The sequence below is a fragment of the Hyperolius riggenbachi genome, chromosome 5, assembly GCF_040937935.1.
Source record: "Hyperolius riggenbachi isolate aHypRig1 chromosome 5, aHypRig1.pri, whole genome shotgun sequence".
Classification (NCBI taxonomy): Eukaryota; Metazoa; Chordata; class Amphibia; order Anura; family Hyperoliidae; genus Hyperolius; species Hyperolius riggenbachi.
In genome coordinates this window covers 14,116,421-14,141,774 of record NC_090650.1, presented here as the reverse complement: position 1 = coordinate 14,141,774, position 25,354 = coordinate 14,116,421, and the positions used below count along the sequence as shown (strand labels likewise).

Below are 25,354 nucleotides of genomic sequence, written 5' to 3'. Positions count from 1 at the left end.
TATATAGTCTGGCTGAGCGGTGTACACAGAGTGTCAGTAAACAACGGTATATAGTCTGGCTGAGCGGTGTACACAGAGTGGCAGTAAACACAATGCTATATATAGCGTGGCTGAGCGAGGTGCACAGTGGCAGTAAACACAATGCTATATATAGCGTGGCTGAGCGAGGTGCACAGTGGCAGTACACACAATGCTATATAGCCAGGCTAAGCCGTGTACACAGAGTGTCAGAAAACACAATGCTATATATAGCGTGGCTGAGCGAGGTGCACAGTGGCAGTACACACAATGCTTTATAGTCAGGCTGAGCCGTGTACACAGAGTGTCAGTAAACAATGGTATATAGTCTGGCTGAGCGGTGTACACAGAGTGTCAGAAAACACAATGCTATTTATAGCGTGGCTGAGCGAGGTGCACAGTGGCAGTACACACAATGCTTTATAGTCAGGCTGAGCCGTGTACACAGAGTGTCAGTAAACAATGGTATATAGTCTGGCTGAGCGGTGTACACAGAGTGTCAGTAAACAACGGTATATAGTCTGGCTGAGCGGTGTACACAGAGTGGCAGTAAACACAATGCTATATATAGCGTGGCTGAGCGAGGTGCACAGTGGCAGTACACACAATGCTATATAGTCAGGCTAAGCCGTGTACACAGAGTGTCAGAAAACACAATGCTATATATAGCGTGGCTGAGCGAGGTGCACAGTGGCAGTACACACAATGCTTTATAGTCAGGCTGAGCCGTGTACACAGAGTGTCAGTAAACAATGGTATATAGTCTGGCTGAGCGGTGTACACAGAGTGTCAGTAAACAACGGTATATAGTCTGGCTGAGCGGTGTACACAGAGTGGCAGTAAACACAATGCTATATATAGCGTGGCTGAGCGAGGTGCACAGTGGCAGTACACACAATGCTATATAGCCAGGCTAAGCCGTGTACACAGAGTGTCAGAAAACACAATGCTATATATAGCGTGGCTGAGCGAGGTGCACAGTGGCAGTACACACAATGCTATATTAGTCAGGCTAAGCCGTGTACACAGAGTGTCAGAAAACACAATGCTATATATAGCGTGGCTGAGCGAGGTGCACAGTGGCAGTACACACAATGCTATATATAGCGTGGCTGAGCGAGGTGCACAGTGGCAGTACACACAATGCTATATATAGCGTGGCTGAGCGAGGTGCACAGTGGCAGTACACACAATGCTATATTAGTCAGGCTAAGCCGTGTACACAGAGTGTCAGAAAACACAATGCTATATATATAGCGTGGCTGAGCGAGGTGCACAGTGGCAGTACACACAATGCTATATATAGCGTGGCTGAGCGAGGTGCACAGTGGCAGTACACACAATGCTATATATTGCGTGGCTGAGCGAGGTGCACAGTGGCAGTACACACAATGCTATATTAGTCAGGCTAAGCCGTGTACACAGAGTGTCAGAAAACACAATGCTATATATATAGCGTGGCTGAGCGAGGTGCACAGTGGCAGTACACACAATGCTATATATAGCGTGGCTGAGCGAGGTGCACAGTGGCAGTACACACAATGCTATATATAGCGTGGCTGAGCAAGGTGCACAGTGGCAGTACACACAATGCTATATTAGTCAGGCTAAGCCGTGTACACAGAGTGTCAGAAAACACAATGCTATATATATAGCGTGGCTGAGTGAGGTACACAGTGGCAGTAAACAATGCTATATATAGTGTGGCTGAGCGAGCGGTGTACTACTGTTCCCAGCAGCGACACACAATGACTGGGGGGGACCCTGGCTAGCGTGGCTGGAGAGCGAACTACCCTGCCTGCCTACCCAAAGCTAAACCCACAGACAAATGGCGGAGATATGACGTGGTTCGGGTATTTATTTACCCGAACCACGTGACCGTTCGGCCAATCAGAGCGCGTTCGGGCCCGAACCACGTGACCCGTTCGGCCAATCACAGCGCTAGCCGAACGTTCGGGGAACGTTCGGCCATGCGCTCTTAGTTCGGCCATGTGGCCGAACGGTTTGGCCGAGCACCGTCAGGTGTTCGGCCGAACTCGAACATCACCCGAACAGGGTGATGTTCTGCAGAACCCGAACAGTGGCGAACACTGTTCGCCCAACACTACTTGGGGGTAATCAGTAACAAGCTGTTCCCCATCCCCTTCTTGCACCTCTGACACTGTAGTTGCCATTGGCAGGGATTGCTATGTATAGAGTGCTTGGGGGTAATCAGTAACAAGCTGCTCCCCATCCCCTTCTTGCACCTCTGACACTGTGGTTGCCATTGGCGGGAAATGCTATGTATAGAGTGCTTGGGGGTAATCAGTAACAAGCTGCTCCCCATCCCCTTCTTGCACCTCTGACACTGTAGTTGCCATTGGCAGGGATTGCTATGTATAGAGTGCTTGGGGGTAATCATTAACAAGCTGTTCCCCATCCCCTTCTTGCACCTCTGACACTGTGGTTGTCCTTGGCAGGTTTTGGTGCGCCATATCAATTGTTATGTATAGAGTGCTTGGGGGGCCCCATTGTAAAACTTGCATCGGGGCCCACAGCTCCTTAGCTACGCCACTGAGTATATATAAAAAAAATTCTAAAAGACAGAGGCCTTCTCTTACCTCTCGGGAAAATAGGACACCAGCTCAACTGGAAAAAGTTTTTTAATTCAAAACACAGATAGACAACACGTATCACTGGTACTAGCCCGCTTCCTCAGGTCAATACACTGTGCCTTGGAACAATGTGCATTAGAGTATGGGCCCCCATGTGGGTCCCTCAGTTTCATGGGCCCCGGTGCTGTGATAGCCTCCTAGCCCCTATTATTACACCATGGCTAGAGGTGTAGTTTTGCATTTAGCAGCAGTCTTATCTCCTAAAGGAGATAAGGGCTACAGGGATAAACATTTGTGAGCTGTGCAGAGCTTCTATCTGGCCTACAGATAACCGATTAATCACACCGGTGTTCTCTGTCACAAAGGTTTCTGCTGAGTCAGAGGTGGAGATGTTATGATTACTGATGAAGCATGACTTGCAAAGAATTTCGACTTGCATGCAACTATGATGCAAAATGTGTGCAGCTTTGAATTGGGTAAATCAAAATAGACAGACAGTGCTTTTGATTGGAGCAACAATAGAGTGTGTGCATTCGAACACCAAGTGAAAGCTGATATATCTGGCTTAGCAAACTTGACCTGAGGTTGCATTCACAGTGGGACGTTATTGTCCTGCGTTATAAAGTCATTATAACGCAGGTTATTGCACTGTGATGTTAAGCCTATGCGACATTCACAGTGCGACGTTAACATTGCGTTGTAAACTCACTGCTTGCAGTTCCTTACCTCTAAACACAGACCTGAAGCAGATACAGAGAGGCATACTTTAAAGCAGGAGGATCGGCCATACTATGCCAGGGAAAAGAACACTTATATAAGTAGATAAATACTTGATCTACTTACATAACACATGTATTGTACTGTCCACGTTTCGATTTCAGTGAATTGTATATAGTAAATGAAGAGAATTCTGTTCCTGGTGGGAACCATGTCTTTTGCCCACTAGGCTAAATCCTGATGTCATTTCTGCCCTTTGCTTTTTTTTTTTTTTTCCTCCTCCAATCGCTGAGTCACCTTAGCCTTGCTTGTAAACACAAGTGAGTAGGGGATCATGTTTCAGATAGGCAGCTAGGCAGGGAAATAAAGGGAAGAGGAGGAATAGATTATAGATAAAAAGAACTCCCAGCATTCAACTGTTTGGCACTGTTTGGCACTAGGGCCAGTGCTCCTTAAGTATGTGATAACACCAAACCATAACAGCAGAAAAAGTTTTGAAAGTTTTGATTGCAGGATTAGCATCTTTATCACTTATACACTCAGACCAGTTGCTGTTGAAATTTGATTTTTATGGTGACATTCCCACTTTAAATTGCCTGTATGCTCCACTGTATGGCCCGGTTCACATTAGCGGTGGCCGTCCGGAATCGCCGTGCCGGAGCCGGACCGCTTTCAGAACGGACGGAACGAACGCACGGCATGGCAATGAAAGCCTATGCGTCCGTTCACATGCGTCCGTTCTGCCGGACCGGAGCCGGACCGGATCCGGGCCGGATCCGGACTCCGGCGTCCGTTCCAACATGCGCTATTTTTTGGTCCGGCTCCTCCGGCAGCCGTATCCGGAGCGGAGCCGGACTGCACCATCCGGCCAATACAAAGCAATGAGAGCCGGAGAGCGCACAACACACTGGCTACAAAAACCGGACGTTCTACCCCACTTCCTATGCATTTTGGATGGGGACCACATGGGCCCAGCGAAGAGTGGGGCAGCAGCGATTTCATGCTGGAGCTCTTTTTGCCAGCAACATGTCTGATATGTCTGAAGGAGGCGAACAACAGAGAGAATTCCCAGGTTTACGAGTAAAAAATGCCTGGATCCATGGTCCCAACTGCAGTCTCTGTATCCACGGATGGTCTCCACACGTCCACCTGTCTCCAACAATGACCCCAGACCCTTCTGCTGACCTCCCAGACCCCAGGTAATTAAAAGGATGTTATCTCCTTAAGAAACCGGATTCGGACCGCAACCGTGTTCACACCGCACGGAAACCGGATGCAAACGGACCGGATCCGGATAGGAACCGTACGGATCAGGTCCGGTCCGGATACGGTGCGGTCCGGACATCCGGTGCGGTTTTTACTAAACCGCAAGTGTGAACGGGGCCTAACTTCTGTATGCCATGGTAACGTATCGTTAATGTGTTTTATCACCTTTTTTTGCGTTGTGTTGTAATGCTGCGTTGCGACTTTAACTTCGCATCACAACTCAACATCCCACTGTGAATATGCCCTATTTGGCTCAATCAAGAGGCATTGCTCATGCAAATTTGCATTTGCTTTCACTTGCCAGAATATGCAGTGTCTTATAACTAATTACAACGCAAAGTTTTGCCCTGTGGGGATTAATCCGCACCACATTCCCCGCAGGGCAACATTTTGCGGTGTAATTAGTTGTAAGACTCTTAAAGAGCGAAAGCAAATGCAAATTTGCATGAGCAATGCCTCTTGATTGAGTCAATTAGGCCAAGTTTGCAGAGTCAGGGATATCAGTTTCACTTGGCGTTCGACGCACGCATCCTTCTGTTGTTGAAATGGTGCTTTTGATTAGTTCAGTGCCAGGCTGTAATCACGCTGCGTGAAGTCTTCCACTGGGAAGCGCAGTGGCAACCACAATCCCGCTGCGTTTGCGAGCGCGCAATCCACAATTTCCACTACCGGCGACTGTGTAATAAGCCGCAGGGAATGGACAGCGGGAGAATCGCACAGCCCAATAATTGCGATTCATAAAAAACGACATGCACAAGTGGGAAATGAGCACCGCGATTTGCATGTTATCGCAGTGCTCACTGTGATCGGCAAAACAGCTGTGATCAGTTTACCGAAGCTGATCGCAGCTTGTAGAAAAGTACCCTTAAAGGGACTCCGAGCACCTCTCATGGGCATGCCTTTAAGACACATAACTTCCAACAAAGTTGTGCTATGACCTCTCTGGAGCAATGGCCATGCGTGTCACTTCCTCTTCCTGCTTCATTCAGTGATGCAATTCTCTAACAACAAAGACAGGGGTGACCCGGAAGTTATAACACAGCCAAGATGGCAGCTGCGATTTTTAAATTGAAATCGAACGAAAACTATTTGGTGTAGAACGGCGATTCAAATGAAAGAGGAGAGCACAAGCTACAGAAAGGTATGCATGTTTAAGTACTTTGCAGTATTAGTCGGAGTCTCTTTAAAGGCATGCCCATGAGAGGTGCTTGGAGTCCCTTTAACCAGAATTGTTTCCATTGGACTGACCATTGCTAATTATGGTTTTACGTGAAGCAAAGGGACTGTGAGGGAACCTCGACCTGTTTTAAAAGGATTCAGTTCAAACTCCTGACCCTATCATAGAAAACTCTACATAAGCGATCCCCTCCATTTCCTCGCTAATCTCCATCCAGAACCTTCGCTCCTCCCAGGAGACCCTCTTGCCTTCTAGCTTGGTCACCTTATCTCACTCCAGGACTTCTCAGGAGCTTCACCTCTTCTTTGGAACTCTCTCCCACAGCCTGTCCGTCATGCTTCAAGCCTGGAAACCTTCAAACATACAATACACGCCTGTTCAGATAAGCCTATAATTTGCTAAAGGTAACACTGGAGGTTCATCGCTTCATCTACTAACCCCTGTGTCTCCTGCCCTAATATCTCCACCCCACTACCCTGTACAGTGTGAGCTTGCAAGGGCACAGACCTCCTCCTAGTGTTTCTAATTCCGCTGTAATTTATCATATGAACATGTACCAGTATTAGTGATGTCTCAAACAACACATCAGCTATGTGTGGATTTGTATTGCTGGATACTGTACACTGTTTTGAACATTTCATTTAGCTATGCTCCCCATTATTAGATGTTTTTGTACTCTGTACAGCACTATGGAAGGTGTTGGCGCTATAAAAATAATAATAAAATGCTGGTATCTGCGATATTTATCTGGCACACTGGGATGGTTTAACAAAACATCAGTACAACTGAGATGTGCACTCATGGAACATAAAGGTGGCCATAAATGATTATTTGGGACCACTTATGGACAAAAATCTCCTAACCAATCCAATCAGATTAATGAAATTGATCCGATAATCACATTGATTTAATTAATCTGATCAGTTAAGAGTCCATTAGTGGACTAAAATGATCATTTCTGATTGTTTATATGAAAAATCTTCATGTATGATCCTTCGACAAATTGCATCATTAGTGGCCACCTTAAAGGGGCACTATAGCAAAAAATTTTAAATATGTGCAAACATAGACAAGTAAGAAGCACGTTGTTTTCCAGAGTAAAATGAGCCATAAATTACTTTTCTCCTATGTTGCTGACACTTAGTAGTCAGTAAGTAGTAGAAATCTGACAAGGTTTTGGACTAGCCCATCTCTTCATGGGAGAATTCTCAGGGATTTTTTTTTATTTTTAAAAGCACTTAGTGAATAGCATTTGCACTGTCCAACTGCCAAAAAACTGTGTAGCGAGCAGGGAGGCTGGCCAGCATCATTGTTTAAATCCTTTTTAGGGAATATCTTTATAAAGAATAAAGGCCTTGCTGAGAATCCCCTATGAAGAGATGGACTGGTCCAAAACCTGTCACTTCTGTCAGATTTCTACACCCTACTGTAAGCTGTGACGGCAACATAGGAGAAAAGTAATCTATGGCTCATTTTACTCTGGGGAAAAACGTACTTCTTATTTGTCTATGTTTGCACATATTTTACATTTTACAGTTTTTCACCATAGTGCCCCTTTAAGGCTTACCAGGTGCTCTGCAAATAAGTAAGCGCAGTTACAGTGTTACAGTTAATATTGTAAACCAAAGTAGATGGGGTGTGTGAGCACCCTGGATCAAAAGATACAAGAGAGAAAACGGGAGCCCAGTGGTGCAGTATGTAAAAGTAACACAATTTTTGTAAAGAGTTTAGCAAACGGTCTACTCACAAAGGGGGGTGGCTAGAGGCAACCGACCAATGGCAGCAGGTGGAGACTATGACCCCGACTCCACTCGGGGTGTTCCGTCAGGACCTCAGCTGGTCGCTCTCCTTGATAAAAAGAAGCACTAGGCTCGTGTAAAAACACTGTGGCTAATTCTTATACCCCTTCAACGGGGGACATTGAGGGGTGGATTTAGCACCCCTATATGTGCCAGTGAATATTGTGACACACAAGCAGCTCTGCAAGTTATCCATGTAAAGCAAGTTGCACTATTTGCAGCATGTGTTGTGCAGTTGGCGTAGCACACAATAAAGCTTGTTTGCGCTGTATGCGCACACGCGTTTTACCGATGCTTTGTGAATCTGTCCAATTGTTATTGTAACCCGTTTATTAGGCTGCTGATCTTCGGCCAAGTCCCGCACGTTGCTCTTTCAGGCAGACGCACGGGGGTTGCATGCGGTTATTACATAATTACCTTACTTAACTAAATAAATGACACAACACACTGGAGGGCAGTTGAAAGGGCCGGGGGCGCTATTAACCGGGGTTTAAATTATTTTCCTTTTTCCACTTTAATAATAAAACTCACAAAACTCATTAACCATAAAAGTTTCTTAAAAAGACCAGTTAACGTAAAACTTTCTTTACCACGAGACTCGAGTGAACTGAACAACGGGAAGATCGGTTTTAAAAGTAATTCGGCCCACCCGCAATAGTTGGCGACTTTAACTCACTTGCTGCGAGTGAGCTTAGGATGTTGTCGGTCTGGGGCCAGCTGGTGATAGTGGGCCTTGTTCGTGGGCTACGGGGGGGAGGGGGGGGTTGGAGGAAGCCCCAGGTAAGTGCAGATTTCCATTTTGCTTGTCTGTTCAGGGACCCTTTAAAAACATTTTTTTTTCCTTGAAATTTTTTTAAATTGATCTTCTCAGAACTATAAGGTCTGAAAGAAAAATAAAATGTTTTTGCACTTATTCCCTCAGAATCAAGTTTCACAGTTTCAGGCCTTTTGGCGGGTTGTTCGTTAGTCTGGGACTACCTGTATTTATTTATTTTGTCCATGTTTGTTCTCGTAACTTGTTTGTAATATAAACAAACACGGTGAGATGTATATAAAGGTGAGTATGACCCGACTGAAAAAAAATTATATAAAACACTTTAGAAAAAATGTACAAAACTTTATTATTAATCCTTCACATATCAATGTTAAAATACACACAAAAATGTGCCCCCCCAAAACCCCCAAAATACCTCCCCACCCCTCCTAGGCCTTCAACAGCCACCCCTACCCAGCACCCGCCCTGACAGGCCTGTCCAACTATAGTGTGAAGGAACGCCACCTAGAGGAATCACATTTTTGAAATTGATCTTCTCAAAACTATAAGGTCTGAAAGAAAAATAAAATGTTTTTGCACTTATTCCCTCAGAATCAAGTTGCACAGTTTCAGGCCTTTCGGCGGGTCGTTCGTTAGTCTGGGACTATCTGTATTTATTTATTTATTTTGTCCATGATTGTTCTCATAACTTGTTTGTAATATATTTATTTGCATAGCCGCACAGAAGATATTTGCACTTTCGGAAAACATAATAATAAGAGTCATAGGGCTTGATTCACAAAGCAGTGCTAACTGTTAGCACGCCTGTGAAAAGAAAACCTCTTAGCATGTCTAAACGAGCTTTTCGCGCACAAAACTTTATGCGCGTAAAACTTTACGCGCGCACTGCACAGAGCGCAGGGCGCTCCGCGCAAAGTGCCCATTAATGCCTATGGGACTTAGCGCGCACATAAGACTTTGCGCGCGCAAAACTTTACGCACAAAACTTTGCGCGTGATCTGATTGAGAAATCCAGTGCTAACCTACGTAGCACCCTGGTTAGCACGTCTAAAGACTTTAGACGTGCTAAGTAGGTTAGCACCGCTTTGTGAATCAAGCCCATAGTCTAATCTTGCACAGAGCCGGCTTGTGACCTGCTCTTGTAGAAGTTTTTGCTGCTCAGAGTGCTCACCAGAGCCCCTCCGTTACAAAGGCAGTCTCGGCTGTAGAAATGCGCGCATGTTTTGCATCGATTTGTGTCAGCGCTCCTCTGTTCACTGACAGAGCTGTAAATTGAGGGTCTGTTTAAGGCCTGGCACCTGTGCAGGAAACAGGAGATTCCAGGGACCAACACTGACTCTGCGTCGCAAATGGCAGCCCCCATTATCCCAAGGAAAAAAAATAAAAACGACACAATTGAAACCATACTACCGAAATCCCCCCTTTTTTCATCTGCAAAGCCAGATTTTCATCTGGTAACGAGAGGCTTTGTACTTCTCCTTTCTGTTCACATTTTTTTTTTCTTTTTTCTGTAATGCTTACTATTTTTTTTTACACCGTTGATAAACTGAAGGGGAACAGCAAGTCTCCAGCCAAGGAAAAGTGAGGCTCTGTCCCTGAAAATAATTCAAAGGGATTCTGGAAGCTTTGTACGGTAAAGAAATAAAAAAGGCCACAGATATATGAAATGGAAATGTTGGTTTGAAGGAGAAAGGTGGGTGAGGGGAGGCATCTAGGCTGTACGGTGTTGTTTTCCAGCAACAGCAATGTGCCAAAGCTGCCCCTTTGTAACGTCAACTTGGTAATGGACCACTGTTGCGAAAATCTTAAAATTGTAAATATATGTAAACCTATACAGATAAGAAGTACGTTTCTTCCAGAGTAAAATGAGCCATACATTGCTTCTCTCCTATGTTGCTGTCACTTAACAGTAAGTACAGTAGTATAAATCTGACGACAGATTTTGGACTAGCCCATCTCCTCATGGGGGATTATCTGGAATATCAATTTTCAAAAAAACTTAGTGAACGGAAGTTGCTCCGTTCAACTGCCGAAAAAGTTTACAGTGAGCAGGGAGGTGGCCAGCACCTTCATATCTTTTCAGGGAGTGTCTTTATAAAGAATAAAGACCTTGCTGAGAATGCTCCATGAAGAGATGGATTAGTCCAAATGGTACACTCCATACAATTTTCTGGCAGATTTGCTTGCCAAATTGATTATTTCCAACATGTTCGATGTGAATTTCGAACGATTTTTTTTTTTTTTTTTGTAACGATTTTTGTTCAGTTCTTTGATGTGCACCATTACAGCAAAACAAATATGGACAAATATGCAGAATGCATAGCTGTTAAAGGTGTATTTTATTCTTATAGCCACAAACATACATCTGTAATTTTGATGCTTGCGCAGAGATGTGAGATGGGACTAATGGCGATATTCTTCTGTCTTGCACAGCGTTGTGTTCAGAAGCGTGGAACTGACCACCTACATGTACATATGGAACAACTTCAGGGTGACAGAACTTCCTTGGGACTCTCAATGGACGTGGTGGTTAACCTACCTGGGCGTTGACTTTGGTTATTATTGGTTTCACCGGATGGCACACGGTAAGGAAAACATCAACATTTGTCAATCTTCAAGCTGCAGACATTTGCATTCAACACTTGCGTGATGTTGCATCAACTCAAAATTGTTTGCATCTCATTGTCCATTTGTAGTGCCAGCATCTTCCATGGCAGGGCTAAACTGGCGCACCGATTAGCCGTTTGTGTGAAAGAGCTCTTAAAGAGAAACTCCGGCCAAGAATTGAACTTTATCCCAATCAGTAGCTGATACCCCCTTTTACATGACAAATCTATTGGATTTCACAAACAGACCATCAGGGGGCACTGTATGACTGATTGTGTGATGAAACCCCTCCCACAAGAGGCTCTGGTACCGCGGTACTCTGAGCAAACTGCCACAATGTAACAATGTTCACAGACAGGAAATGGCTGTTTACAGCTGTCTCTAACAGCCAAAACAGCTAGAAGCAGCTACATAACCTGCCCACAGTAAAAATGTCACCATGTGATAAATGTCAGAATGTAAATCTGGGAGAGGAAAGATTTTACAATGAGCAAACACTGACGAAATCATTTATACATAATTATTGTAAAAATGAAGCACTTTTTTATTACATTATTTTCACTGGAGTTCCTCTTTAAAGCAGATCTGAGATGAAAAACTAACTATAACAAGTAACTTGTCTATATATCGTATCTAACGTTTAGATAGTTTACATAGCAAATCTAGCTGAAAACAGCTTTAATAGAATATGATTATTTCTTACTGTGATACAATGACAGCAGCTATGTTGTTTGTAAACATTACATAGAGGCAGGCTTATCTGTATCTTGAGAAACCCCCCCCCTCCTCCTCCCTCCTCCCCTCTGCCTCTGAAATCTCTGGCTAGTAATACCCCCCCCTCCTCCTGCCCAGACTGAGCTCCCATGAGCCCTTGCTACTGTCTGAAAATGCCAAGGCTCTCTGAAAACCTGTAGGCGTGACTTGTTTAGTTTATAGGGAATTAGAGTATTAAAACAAAAACGAAAAAGTGTTTGGCTTGAGGAATGCCCTATAAACAGTAGGAAAGGAACACAATTATGCAATGAGTAAAAGTTCATCTCGGATCCACTTTAAAGTGATTCACTCTGTGTGTGCTTAGGGAGATCAGCCTGTCTAATCAGCCATTATCAGTAAGTTATTGGCAAGTGTGCATGAGGACTGTGAGCTGTGCCTAAACTGTGCCAAGGGTGCAGTGATAATATGTAAACAAAGTTAACCTTTTCTGTGATCCTAGAAATGAATGTGCAGAAAGTTAACATTACAGGGTGTTTTTTAACCACTTATGGACCGCGGTGTTAAACCCCCCTTAAAGACCAGCCCATTTTTCCTAAATTGGGCCACTGCAGCTTTCAGGTCTTGCTGCAGGGCCGCACAACTCATTACACAAGTGATCCCCTTTTCTTCCAGAGCTCTCTGTTGGTTGGGCTCTGATCACTCCCCTAATGTTTATTTATTTTTTCTATTACAAATATTTAAGTTGTTACTTTTTTAATAAAAAAGTGTATTTTTTTAATTTTTTTTACTTCCCTCCCCCGGCCAGCCAATCACTGCGATCGGCTGTGATATGCTTCCTGCTAGCCCCATAGAAGGCCGTTCACGCCAATCGGCGTGGATAAGTCCTGGGGCTGCCGCCGCGTTCATGCCAATTGGCGTGAAGCGGTCGGCAAGAAGTTAAAGATTTCTATAAGTTGTAACAAATAATTTTTTTTCCCCCTAAAGCTTATCATAACAATAACAATAATATTTATATAGCGCTTTTCTCCCTGGGGACTCAAAGCGCTGTGACCCTGCATTATGCAGTCTCAAAGGCTCGGGAAAACAGGTGAGTTTTTAGCCTTTTTTTAAAGCTGTCCAGAGAAGGAGCCTCTCGTACTGATTGTGGAAGTGAGTTCATGCTGTGTCTTGTATTTTAGAGCAGAGAAGTTGTTCAGAGTTTAGGTCCAATTTAAGAGAGTAGCACGAGGAAGTCTAATGATTGGTTTTTTGAACAGCCAAGATTAGTCTGATGTTTTATGTTGCTTTTTCTAGCTTTACCTATTAAAAATGATTGTGCGCGTTACTATGGCATGTTGATAGTAAGAGGCGGGGCCAAGAGAAGGCTCTACAGCACTAGAGGTGGAGATTCCAAGGGGTGCCCCCCCCCCTCCTACCTAGTGCCCACCCCACTGTAGGTAGCAGATGTTACCCCAGTATTACAGTATGTAGGTTGCCGTTGCAATTTATTTAAAGGTGCCCATTAACAATGCATTTTTACTGAACAATCACCGTTCCGATTGTTCATACTGGACAGTTTGATGGTCCAATCGATTACAAATGATCGATTTGTCAATCGTTTTATCAATCTGTTTTGTGGATCAATTCCATCTAAAATGATAGGATTGGTTATACATTTTATTCCAATGATGGGTTCAATCGATGCTTTGGAATTGGTTACTTCTGATCACAATTGTCGGATTGGAAGGTTGATCATTCCGTATAAAAATTGCGTCATTATTGGGCACCTTAATTACTTGATGGTGCGTATTTTAAATGACATAGCACAGGCAATTTGCATACCTGATTGTCTCTCTGCTCTCCTGCCTTGCTATAGCTTCATCTAAGTTTCTATTGTTTTTCAAGAAGGTCCCTCTCTCTAACATGTGGTTTCCCTGACCTATCCGTCAGCCCCAGTGGCCCTGAGTTACCTCCCCAGCCATTACCGAGTTACGTATAGTCAGGGCCCGGGCAGAGGCGAGAGAGGCTGCAGGGCGCAGTGTAGGAGGGGGCACAGGGCCGGGCAGAGGCGAGAGAGGCTGCAGCCTCAGGGCGCAGTGTAGGAGGGGGCACAGGGCCGGGCTGAGGCAGAGGCGAGAGAGGCTGCAGCCTCAGGGTGCAGTGTAGGAGGGGGCACAGGGCAGGGCCGGTGAGAGGCGAGAGAGGCTTCAGCCTCAGGGCGCAGTGTAGGAGGGGCGCACAACTCACTCAGCTATCATTCCCCTATTGTGTTTAAAGCAGAGAGAAATAAGAAAAGGGGATACATGGCAGTGACTGCAAGCCAGATAACTAGAGATTAAGGTGTTGGGGACCCTGGGGCGCCTCTTACTCTAATAGCAATCAGTGTGTGACGGCTGGGCTGGGAGGGATGGAGGGGCGCACTTTGGTGTCTCAGCCTTGGGTGCTGAAGGACCTTGTCCCAGCTCTGCGTTTAGTTATATGTAATGACATTTCCCACCCCTCTACAGCTCTGATAGGTTGAAGTTGGGTGGAGGGAAGATTTGGACTTGAAGAGCCTCCAGGCAGTGACGGCAACTGACAGCTCAGGTCACAGGCAGTAAGCGGCCCCTTCATTCACCGAGTCCCAGACACTTGCCAGACCGATGTGGCTCACATGTTTGACAGCTTGACTGAATGAGTGTGCCAGCCGCTGCCCGCCCCTTTCTTCCTGCTGCCCTAGGCCATGGCCTTGCCTAAAATCCAGCCATGGGCTTAATACAGTGACCGACAGCAATCTTGGATTGTCCAGTAGCACGGCATCGGTTGGAAAGTCTGTGGAATAGCTATTTTCCATACACATATGCTGCATGCTGTAAGCAAGCAGAAATAAGGCTTGTCATTAACCTGTGTCATGTGCACAGCTATACGACAAGGACTGCCTTCTTCTCAGTAAAAGTGCAGTTTCACTTTAAATATCTCACTGTTCCTACTTGCTATTCCCAAAGTGTTACAGAGTCACACAGCATTTTACAGAAACACATAGTAGCCTCAGAACACAAAGCCATGTTTTTTTAGGGCTCTCCGGGGTTAAACGTGGCTGAAATTACCAGCGGTTTGGAGATTGTGAAGGGACATGATGAGTTTTGATGATTGGCCAGGTGGCAGTTGGCCAGGTTTTTTTTTCTTACACAAAGCTGTGTATAATATTAACTTTGAGTTGCATAAAAATGTAACTATCATAAAGTTTTGCAATTTCTGGGGGGATTGATGGATTACGAGCCATTTTTTTATGTTACAGCCAGAGCCTTGGTGAAATAACATGATTATTTCTTGCAGGAAGCACAGGCCGGGGTATACATGACCTGTAAATGAATAAGATGTTTTGTGATAATATTTCGTGGGTGCGCAAGCTGCTGCAGGACCCGAGCTGACTAAGTTCACACTACGAATCGCAAGTGCTAAGCGATTTTGTGAAGCGATTACTGTTATTTTTTGTGCAATTTGCAGTTTTTGCAAGCTATTATGTATGTGTTTTTGTTTTACGATTTGTGATGTTGTGTGTGCAGACAAAGCATGAAGTGCAATCTTTGACCCAGAACTGAATGTCTTTGATGCGATTCTGCCTAGTGTGTTCCTACCCTTAGGCTACTTTCACACTGGGACATTGCGTTTTGATGCGACGTTAAAGTCGCAAGGCAAACAAACAATGCAACTTCCCAAAAATGTCAAAACGCAACTCTATGCCCTGCTGTCGTCGCATACAGTAGGCATACAGGCAATGAAAAGTATGCTTCCAGGTCATTACTGAGCATGTGCAAACAGTCCAACGCAGCTAATAACGTGTATAACGCACAGCATGCAGCACTTTCTAATACTGCTACACGTTACACACAAACGCAACGTGTGCACTGTGAATGTCGCACAGACTTAGTATTGCTGTGCGTTAGTCCACGTTAAAACATTTTCTAACGTGCGACTTTAACGTCACGCTGTGAAAGAGGCCTAAAAGTTAATTTGCCTGAAAAACGTTTAACAAAATCACTGTTCAAATCACTTTTAGAGCTCATTCACACCTTTTGCCCTTTTTTCAAACGCTGGCGATTTTAAAGAGGAACTCCAGTGAAAATAATGTAATAAAAAAAGTGCTTCATTTTTACAATAATTATGTATAAATGATTTAGTCAGTGTTTGCCCATTGTAAAATCTTTTAAATCCCTGATTTACATTCGGACATTCATTACATGGTGACATTTTTACTGCTGGCAGGTGATGTAGCTGCTGCATGCTTTTTTGGCAGTTGGAAAGAGATGTAAACAGCTATTTCCCACAAGCAACAAGGTTCACAGACAGGAAACTGCCAGGAGTACCACGGTCCTCAGAGCTTCTTGTGGGAGGGGTTTCACCACAATATCAGTCATACAGCGCCCCCTGATGGTCTGTTTGAGAAAAGGAATAGATTTCTCATGTAAAAGGGGGTATCAGCTACTGATTGGGATAAAGTTCAATTCTTGGATCAAGTTTCTCTTTAAATATCGCCCTAAGAACGCTTGTGCAATGATTCTCTATGACAGTTCACATCTGAGCGGTTCGTTTCCGATTCGCTCAGAGAAGCGCTGCATGGACCATTTTGAGGCGATTCCGCCTCAATGGAAGGTATAGGAAAAACGCAAAATGCTCACAAAATCGCTTTGTGCAGCGATTGCATTCGCGTTTTTTAAGAATAAATACATTTTGGTCTTCCCAATAGTAAAGCACAACTGAAGAGAGAGGTATATGGAGGCTGCCATATTTATTTCCTTTTAAGCAATATCAGTTGTGGCAGCCCTGCTGGTCTATTTGGCTGCAGCTTCAAATGTTAATATGAAGAAAAACTAGTGGAGGTAGAATGGACCAGTGTGGTTTGAATTCTAAATTTACATCTTATGAATGTTTAGTGGTATGCGTGGCTAAGGGTGTGGCGGGGGCGTGGTTAGAGGCGTGGCAGGGGAAGTGTATTAATGTGTCCCTCTTTCTCATCTCAAAAAGTTGGGAGGTATGTTAATGGGGGTACTGTGGCCAGTCAATAATGGCCACTGCGACAGGCTGCGGCCGGGGATAGTACCTCGATGCTACACACCACTTCCATGTGCGAAAGGAACCTAAACCTACAGGCCGGAAAAAAAGAAAGCATAAAGCAGGTGACTCCTCATCACTGGTCGCCCAGCAGGAAGGGGGTTAACCTTCCTAGATAAACAGACCTGCTGAACTTTGGAGTCCTGACTGGATGAAACCTCCAATCTAAACACTGCCGCCTCATGAGCTCACTGCTGCCTGTGTGTGGATTGTGTTCCCTCACATCCTATGGAGAGCAGCCCGAAAACAGAGCTCATCAGATTTCCTCTAAACCTCGTCACTGCAGCTATCCATTCTTTCCATCGCCGCTAATGAAAGCACCATATGTCCCCAGCAGCCAATGGCTTCACCTCAGCCCGACACCAAGCTGTGGCGGCCATGTCTGACCTCTGGGGGAGAGCTTGTCCTGACTCCTGTATTGTGACTGCTTCCCTCTGTCATGTATGAGAGAAACAGGGAGGCTGCTATTTCTGACCACCCTTAAAGGACTACTAAAATGAGAGGGGTATAGAACCATATTCAGGTTCGGACTGGAACACTAAGGGCCCTTTTCCACTACAGCGTTTGCGATTGCTGAATCGCAAAATTGCAAATCGCTAGCGATTTTAGAATCGCTACGGTTTGCTAAATAACATAGGAATCACGGTAGGTAATTTCCACTACCACAATTCGTTTTTTACTAAATCGCGCTCGCGCTGCAGAACGATTCTTGCCACGATTTTGCTATGCAGTGCATAGCATAGCACAATTGCAATTGCAAACATCGGGAAATTGCCGGCCGGGAAATTGTGTACTTTTGCTGAATCGCAATCGCTAACGTTTAGCGCGAACGCTAGCGATTGCTAGTGGAAAAGGGCCCTAAGGGCCCACCAGGAAAGCTTTAGCCTGGGGCCCGCTGTCGGCAGATTTTTGCCCGAAATGCAACCAGATTGAAGAGCAGTCTTCCCCCCCCCCCTCACCTACCTGGGCCCCCCCCCCCCTCTTCGCCGTTCCCCCCTCCAGGCTAGAATGTGCAGCGGGCGGCAGCGAGCGAGCAGAAACCTTCTACTTACTATTTCCTGCATCCCGCTCTGCCTGCCGCTGCTCTGGTCTGGTCTTCTCTGCTGTCCAATCACGCTCTCACAGGAAGCACAGTGAGAGCGTGATTGGACAGTACAGCAGAGAAGACCAGAGCAGTGGCACGCAGAGCGGGAACCAGGAAGTAGTAAGTTGATCGGTTCCCCGCTCGCTGCTGCTCTGGTCTGCCACCCGCTGCACATTGTAGCTTGGAGGGGGAAGCATGGAAGGGGGGCCCCCAGGTGAGGGAGGAGGGGAAGACCCCCCTCCCCGCTGCTCTGTGTCCGCCACTGCTCCTCCTTCCTGCGCTGTGCCCCCTCCTGCAGTGCTTGGGCCCCTAGGGGCCACAGAAAAGGAGGCCTACCGGGCGAAATCCCGAGCTCCCGCCGGCCATGTCCGAGCCTGGCCATATTGATTTCCTTTTAAGCATACCAGTTGCCTGGCTGTCGTGCTGATCCTCTGCCTCGAATCTAATACTTTTATCCGTAGCCCCTGAACAAGCATGCAGCAGATCAGATGGTTCTAACATTATTTCCAGATCTGACAAGACTAGCTGCATGCTTGTCTCTGGTGTGATTCAGACACCACTGCAGCCAAATAGATCAGCAGGGCTGGCAGGCAAATAGTATTGTTTAACAGGAAATAAATATGGCTGCCTCCATAGTCTTCTCACGTCAGTTGTTTGTCCTTTAAGGTTGCCAGTGCCACACATATTAGAATTTTTCTGTTTGATTTTACCCCGATTCAATTAAAATGATCGGTTTTACAGAAAAATGTAAAAAAAAATTGTTTTTTGATTGAGAAATCTAATCAAATTTCCAAATTTTTTCACTTTTTTGAGATTGGACATGTTGGAAAATTCAGACCAGCTACATAGTGTGTGATTGTCAAATTGTATTCAATCAGAATATATTGTATATAACTGTTCAGTACGTGTATAAGCAACAAAAAGGATAGAATTATGAAATGGTAAGTATACTATATAATGATAAGAAAAGGTGGGGGGAAAGGTTGTGCATCCCTAAACACATGCTGCAATTGAATGGTTAATTGCACAGGCATACACCGCCTCTGGTAGACTGAAAAATGCATGCCCTGCATCCAAGACAAGTGCTAACATTTATTACACTAGGAGGAACTTTAGCTTCCAATATGGTTTGCATGCAAAGTATATTATACTAGACACTTGCGCCACAGTGAGGCAAACCTCCGGGCAAGTGACCTAACCTAAATTTAAAACCTTGGGAGCAGCTAAGCAAAAAAATGTGTAACTTATATTTGGATGAACAGCGAGGAGAACGCCAGTGCATACCACTAAGGCTGCATCCGAAATGACCACCAGCTCAGTGTGCAGCACCTAATAGATTTTCTGCATACTTTGCATTCAATTCAGATGCAAATCAGATGCAAATCTGCTACTACTTATTATGCAAACAGGAAACTCAGGAGGAGGGGCTGGGAGCAGCTAACCTGACAGTTACATAGTTACAAGGTAAGAAAAGGTGGGGGGAAAGGCTGCGCGTCCCTAAACACATGCTGCAATTGAATGGTTAATCGCACAGGCATACACCGCCTCTGCTAGACTGAAAAATGCATGCCCTGCATCCAAGACAAGTGCTAACATTTATTAAACTAGGAGGAACTTTAGCTTCCAATATGGTTTGCATGCAAAGTATATTATACTAGACACTTGCGCCACGGTGAGGCAAACCTCCGGGCAAGTGACCTAATCTAAATTTAAAACCTTTTGAGCAGCTAAGCAAAAAAATGTGTAACTTACATTTGGTTGAACAGCAAGGTGAACGCCAGCGCATACCACTATGGCTGCATCCGAAATGACCACCAGCTCAGTGTGCAGCACCTAAATATTCAATTCAATTCAGATGCAAATCATATGCAAATCTGCTACTACTTATTATGCAAATAGGAAACTCAGGAGGAGGGGCTGGGAGCCCCTATATAATGGGAGCCCCTATATAATGAAACCCCCGTCCTTACCGTCCTCCTCTGTCCCCCTGTGTACGTTGCACATGTTGGCAGACTTCGGACAGCGGTGGGGGACAGGCGCGCAATTTGTGGGTGTGCGTGGGTCGCACTCGTGTGTGCGTTGCGAGTCGTCAGGACTGTGGCCTGGCACTTGTTACCTAATGCCTATCCCTCTACCTGCGCCTAACTCCCTGGTGGTTTCTAACACTTATTCCCCCAGTGGTGCCTAGCCCTTAACCCCCCACCCCCCGTGGCACCTAACACTTAATCCCCCATTCCTTGTGGTGCTTAACCCTTAACCTCACCCCCACCATACCCGCTATGTATAGTCGTGATTTGAATTGTGGGTAGCCATGCCGATCATTGCCAATAATTGCAGATATAATTATTGCGGCCTATAACGGACGAGCGTAATGACGTAATTACGATTTCGCGAAATTTCGCGTAATTACAAACACAGCAGACAAACACAGAACATTTATATTGCGCTTTTCTCCTGGCGGACTCAAAGCGCCAGAGCTGCAGCCACTAGGACGCGCCCTATAGGCAGTAGCAGTGTTAGGGAGACTTGCCCAAGATCTCCTACTGAATAGGTGCAGGCTTACTGAACAGGCAGAGCCGAGATTCGAACCCAGGTCTCCTGTGTCAGAGGCAGAGCCCTTAACCATTACACTATCCAGCCACTGTAATTACGATTATGGCCGTAAGTACATAATCGTAATGAAGAAGGATTTCGCGAAATTCCACGTAAGCGTAATTTTCGCATTACAGTGGGTATCGCGAAATTACGTTTGCCTTGTGTGCAACCGTTTGTAAGCGTAGTTACATAACGTAATTTCGCGATAGTTCATATTACTGTAAGCGTTAATTTTCGCGTCGTTTTTGCATTACGGAATGCTATTTCGCATATAAAATTCGCCATGTAGTGATCTTTCGCATCAAAATTCGCCATGCAGACGAAAATGCCTTTGCCGAAAATTCGCGAGCAACCCTGCTAACAAGTAATTACGAAATTCGCGAAATTAGGAAGAAATGCGAAATTACGTTATGGTTTAACGCGAAATTACTTTATGGTTTAACGCGAAATTACATTATGAACGAAACGCGAAATTACGCGTTGAAAATTACGCTTACGGTATTTTGAATTACGATTTTAATGGCAATTACGCTACCATAATTTCGCATCGTAATAGCAAATTTCGCATGCGTAATTATAGTAACGCGAAATTTTGAAAATTTCGGCTCATATGTGCCCTTTTTACTGGCTTAGCTTACGACGCGATCCACAGGCGACCAGGATCATTTAGACGCCATGCCAAAAGAATCCTTACTGTTTTACGTACGGGATTCAAACTTTGGTCAAAGGCTGAAATCCTACAACAAAGACAATCAGGGCCGGTTTAAGGGGCCCCAATATAACATAACATAACATAGGAATCGCGGTAGGTTATTTCCACTACCGCGATTCGTTTTTGGCTCAAACGCGATCGTGCTGCCGAGCGATATTTGCCGCGATTTTGCTATGCACACTACAGCATAGCAAAATCGTGAACGCAATCACCGGAACTTTCCTGCATTTTGCGATTCAGCAATCGCTAGCGTCAGAGCTGGGACAAGGTCCTCCAGCACCCAAGGCTGAGACACCAAAGTGCGCCCCTCCATCCCTCCCACCCCCGCCATCACACACTGATTGCTATTAGACTAAGAGGCATCCCAGGGCCCCCAACACCTTAATCTCTAGTTATCTGGCTTGCAGTCACTGCCATATATCCCCTTTTCATATTTCTTTCTGCTTCAAACACAATTAGGAATGACAGCTGAATGAATTCTGCGCCCCCTCCTACACTGCGCCCTGAGGCTGGAGCCTCTCCAGCCTATGCCTCGGCCCGGCCCTGGCTAGCGTTCAGCGTGAACGCTAGCGATTGCTAGTGGAAAAAGGCCCTCAGAGTGTGCATGGTATGTGCAGCCGCTTCCTGCCGGCCCGCTGAGATCGATAAATACAGGAAGCATTGACAGGGAGAGCGTTGCGGGGCACCTGCAGAGGTCGTAGCCCCGGCAGTGACGTAGCTAGAGTATTTGACACCCGGTGCAAATAATTTACCGACCCCCCCCCCCCCCCCAAAAAAAAAAAGTGCGCCGCGGCAAAAAAATGGGTGTGGCCATGACATCACTTGGGCGGGGCGAACTGTAATGTAACTGTGTAACAGTAAGGTAGTGGGCTAATATAAGTAAACAGAATAGCTGCCCCAGTATAGGTTAGATAGGTAGCTGCCCCCCAGTATAGGTTAGATTAGGTAGCTGCCCCCCAGTATAGGTTAGATTAGGTAGCTGCCCCCAGTATAGGTTAGATTAGGTAGCTGCCCCCCAGTATAGGTTAGATCCCATAATGGAGGGGGGAGTCAGCCGCGGGGCGGGCTGCTCGACATCTCCCTCCCTTCCTCTCCCCGGGCTGCCCTCCGTGCTCCCCCCCCCTCCAACTGCAGAGTTAGCGCAGGGAAGTGCTGTAAATAGTCAGAACTCACCTCCCAGGTTCCAATTGCCGCTCACTCGCCGCTGGTCTCCTCCTCTGCATAGACGCTGATACATACGTTGCTTCATGCTGAACAGGAAGCAGCGTGTGTATCGACGTCTATGCAGAGGAGAAGACCGGCGGCGAATGAGCGGCGGTTGGAACCTGGGAGGTGAGTTCTGACTATTTACAGCACTTCCCTGCACTAACTCTGCAGTCCGAGGGAGGAGTACGGAGGGCGGCCCGGGGAGAGGAAGGGAGGGAGATGTCGAGCTGCCCTCCCCGTGGCTGACTCCCCCGTCCATTTTAGCGCCCCCCCCCCTCTCTCAGTGCTCAGGGCGGCCGGGGTCACCCCACCTGGTGCGGGTCGCACTTCCTGCCTTCCCTCACAGCGCTTGTGGGCCCTGGGCAATTGACGCCTTTGCCTCTATGGTAGCGCTGGTCCTGAAGACAACAGCCTTACCAGCTGACCTCTGTGGAAGAAAATGGCAATACAGGGAGGGGCAAGGAAATAATGGTCCCCTTAATCAGATGGAGTGTGGTAGTAGTTGTGACCGCCCTTACAGGGCTGCTCCCCTGTAGTTATGCCCTTGACACTGAGGCGTGGCTTTTTAGGGGAGGGGCATGTAAATCCACTGAGGAGTGGCAAACCATTGCTGGCCTAGCATAGTAGGGCATCAGAACGAAATTCTGAGGCGTATCTAGGGAAAACAGCTGCTGTGGCAAACATTAAAATGCGCCCCTCCAAAGTGAAGCATGGCCTATGGAATATCGCTAGAGGTCAGCCTATATATCCCCCACATAATAGAAAAGCAGCTTGCCCCCCAAAAAGATTTACCAGGCAGCAGATTGTCCCCCAGATAAAAACTAGAATCTGTATGGAGAACACCAATGATGCTACAGTGCAGCTCCCCCTGTAAGCGGCGCCCATGGCACATGCCACTCCTGCACCACTGCAGATACGCCTTTAACCAAATTAATTATGTTCATAATGAGCAAAAAAGAAATTTAAATATAACTTCACAAAACATAAAGAAGACAAAAAAAGGAAAAAAATGATTTTCAACATCATTTTTCCTTCGCTAATGTGAGCATGGATTGAAGGTGAAGCGATTGTCCCTATTATTAGAGTGCAGAGTTTCTCCTCAGAAAGGGCATGCCGTGATGTAAGGCTTCTGTTCTGTCTCCTTCTCACACAACACTTTATTCCCAGCATCTCGCTGCCAGCTTTTATATTAAACCCCGTAGCTGGCGTCCAACAAGCTACCAGATACACGGGATGGGCGTGGGTGTCGCTGACGGCCACAGATGATCGGATGACATGCGGGGATTGGAGCTCGCTCAGCGCTGCTTTACGCTTTTCCAGACACAGTTTTCCTAAACAAATGCCCCTAAGTGACACTATAAACAATGACATTTTCTGCTTTTCTCTTTCATTAGGTTTAAAGTTCAACTTCTGGTCTACTTCTTATTTACGTTCACTCGATAGAGACAATTTTTGGTTTGTGCGCACACAAGCAATCAATCGTAATGTCATTTTCAGGGTGGGAGCACACTAGTTTGAATTATGTTAGTTTTGCCGCAAATCGGAAAATATATGCAAAATCGCACTTAAAGGGAACTTAAACTGAGAAGGATATGGATTTTTCATTTTCAAATAATACCAGTTGCCTGACTGGATTAGCTGCATGCTTCTTTCAGGTGTGTGATTCAGCCACTACTGCAGCCCGGGAGATTAGCAGGACTGCCGGGCAACTGGTATAGCTTAAAGAAAACCTGAACTGAAAATGAAAAGTCAAAATAAGCATACACAAGTCATACTTACCTCCCATGTAGTCTACTCCTCAGTTTCTTTCTCCTGTCCCGCGTCCTGTTTGTCCACTGTGATCAAGGGAATTTTCCGTCCTCCATTTTGAAAATGGCCATTACCCATAACAGCTTTCTGGTCAGCACACAGTTAAACTGTAACATCGCCCACTTGAGCCATAGGGAAACATGGACATTACCTGGCACATCAGTTTTCCTCTCAGCTATAACTGACAGCAACTGATATTTTACTGACAGCAACTGATATATTTCAGATCTGACAAATGTTGTCAGAACTGGAAGGGATTATTGTCAGAAGAAAATGGTGAGCTTCTGAGAGGAACTGATGGCAAGGTAACTATGCAATGTTCATTTGAAGTTACCTCATGTGTTTATTTTAAATATTTTTACTCAGTACAGGTTCTCTTTAAAAGGAAACATCCATTTCCCTCTCAGTTAAGGTTCCCTTTAAAGGACAACTGTATGGAGAGGTATATGGAGGATGCCATATTTATTTCCTTTTAAGCAATACAAGTTACCTGGCAGCACTGCTGATCCTTAGCCTCTAATACTTTTATCCATAGCCCCTGAACAAGCATGCAGCAGATCAGATGCTCTGACATTACAAGATTAGCTGCATGCTTCTGGGGGTGTTCAGACACTACAGCAGCCAAATAGACCAGCAGGGCTGCCAGGCAACTGGTATTGTTTAAAAGGAAATAAATATAGCAGCCTGAGCCTCCATATTCTTCTCACTACACTAGTCCTTTGAAGTGGACCTGAACTCAGAACTTCTTCTCTGCTCTAAAAGATAAGCAACAGGTAAGTATTTAACCATTAGTATTCAGCCCTAACCCAACAGGTAAGTATTTAACCATTTTCTTTAAAGGGTACATAAAGGTTATCGGAGCAGAACAGTAAAATGACCGTATGAAGTTACCTAGTGCTTCCTCCAGGCCCCTCGTAGCCCCCAAGGTCCCTCGTTGTCCTCCGGGCTCCCTCCGATCTTCCCCTGGCGCCTCCGTTTGAGCAGTGACTTTGGCTGAAGTCGTGCGCAACTTCATGTGCGGCCCCTCTGTGCGCCTCTCGCGCCCCCCTAAACCGTGAGTGTTCTGCGCACATGCGGTTCATTCTTTCGAGAACCATGCATGTGAGAAACGCTCACAGTGATGGGCGCACGAGCAAGATGGGCATGCACAGTGGCCGTGTATGCAGAGCCGGGACAAGGTCCTCCAGCACCCAAGGCTGAGACACCAAAGT

General features: G+C 45.7%; 1 protein-coding gene across 2 annotated transcripts in view; it reads left to right on the top strand.

The window, feature by feature from the left end:
- The window catches only part of AGMO (alkylglycerol monooxygenase), a 292,271-nt gene that overhangs the window by 24,532 nt on the left and 242,385 nt on the right, over positions 1 to 25,354 (top strand). For both annotated transcript variants that reach the window (XM_068235102.1, XM_068235103.1), the window contains exon 3: positions 10,780 to 10,931. In XM_068235102.1, the coding sequence (XP_068091203.1) occupies positions 10,780 to 10,931 (152 nt within the window). The remainder of the gene's footprint in view (positions 1 to 10,779; positions 10,932 to 25,354) is intronic.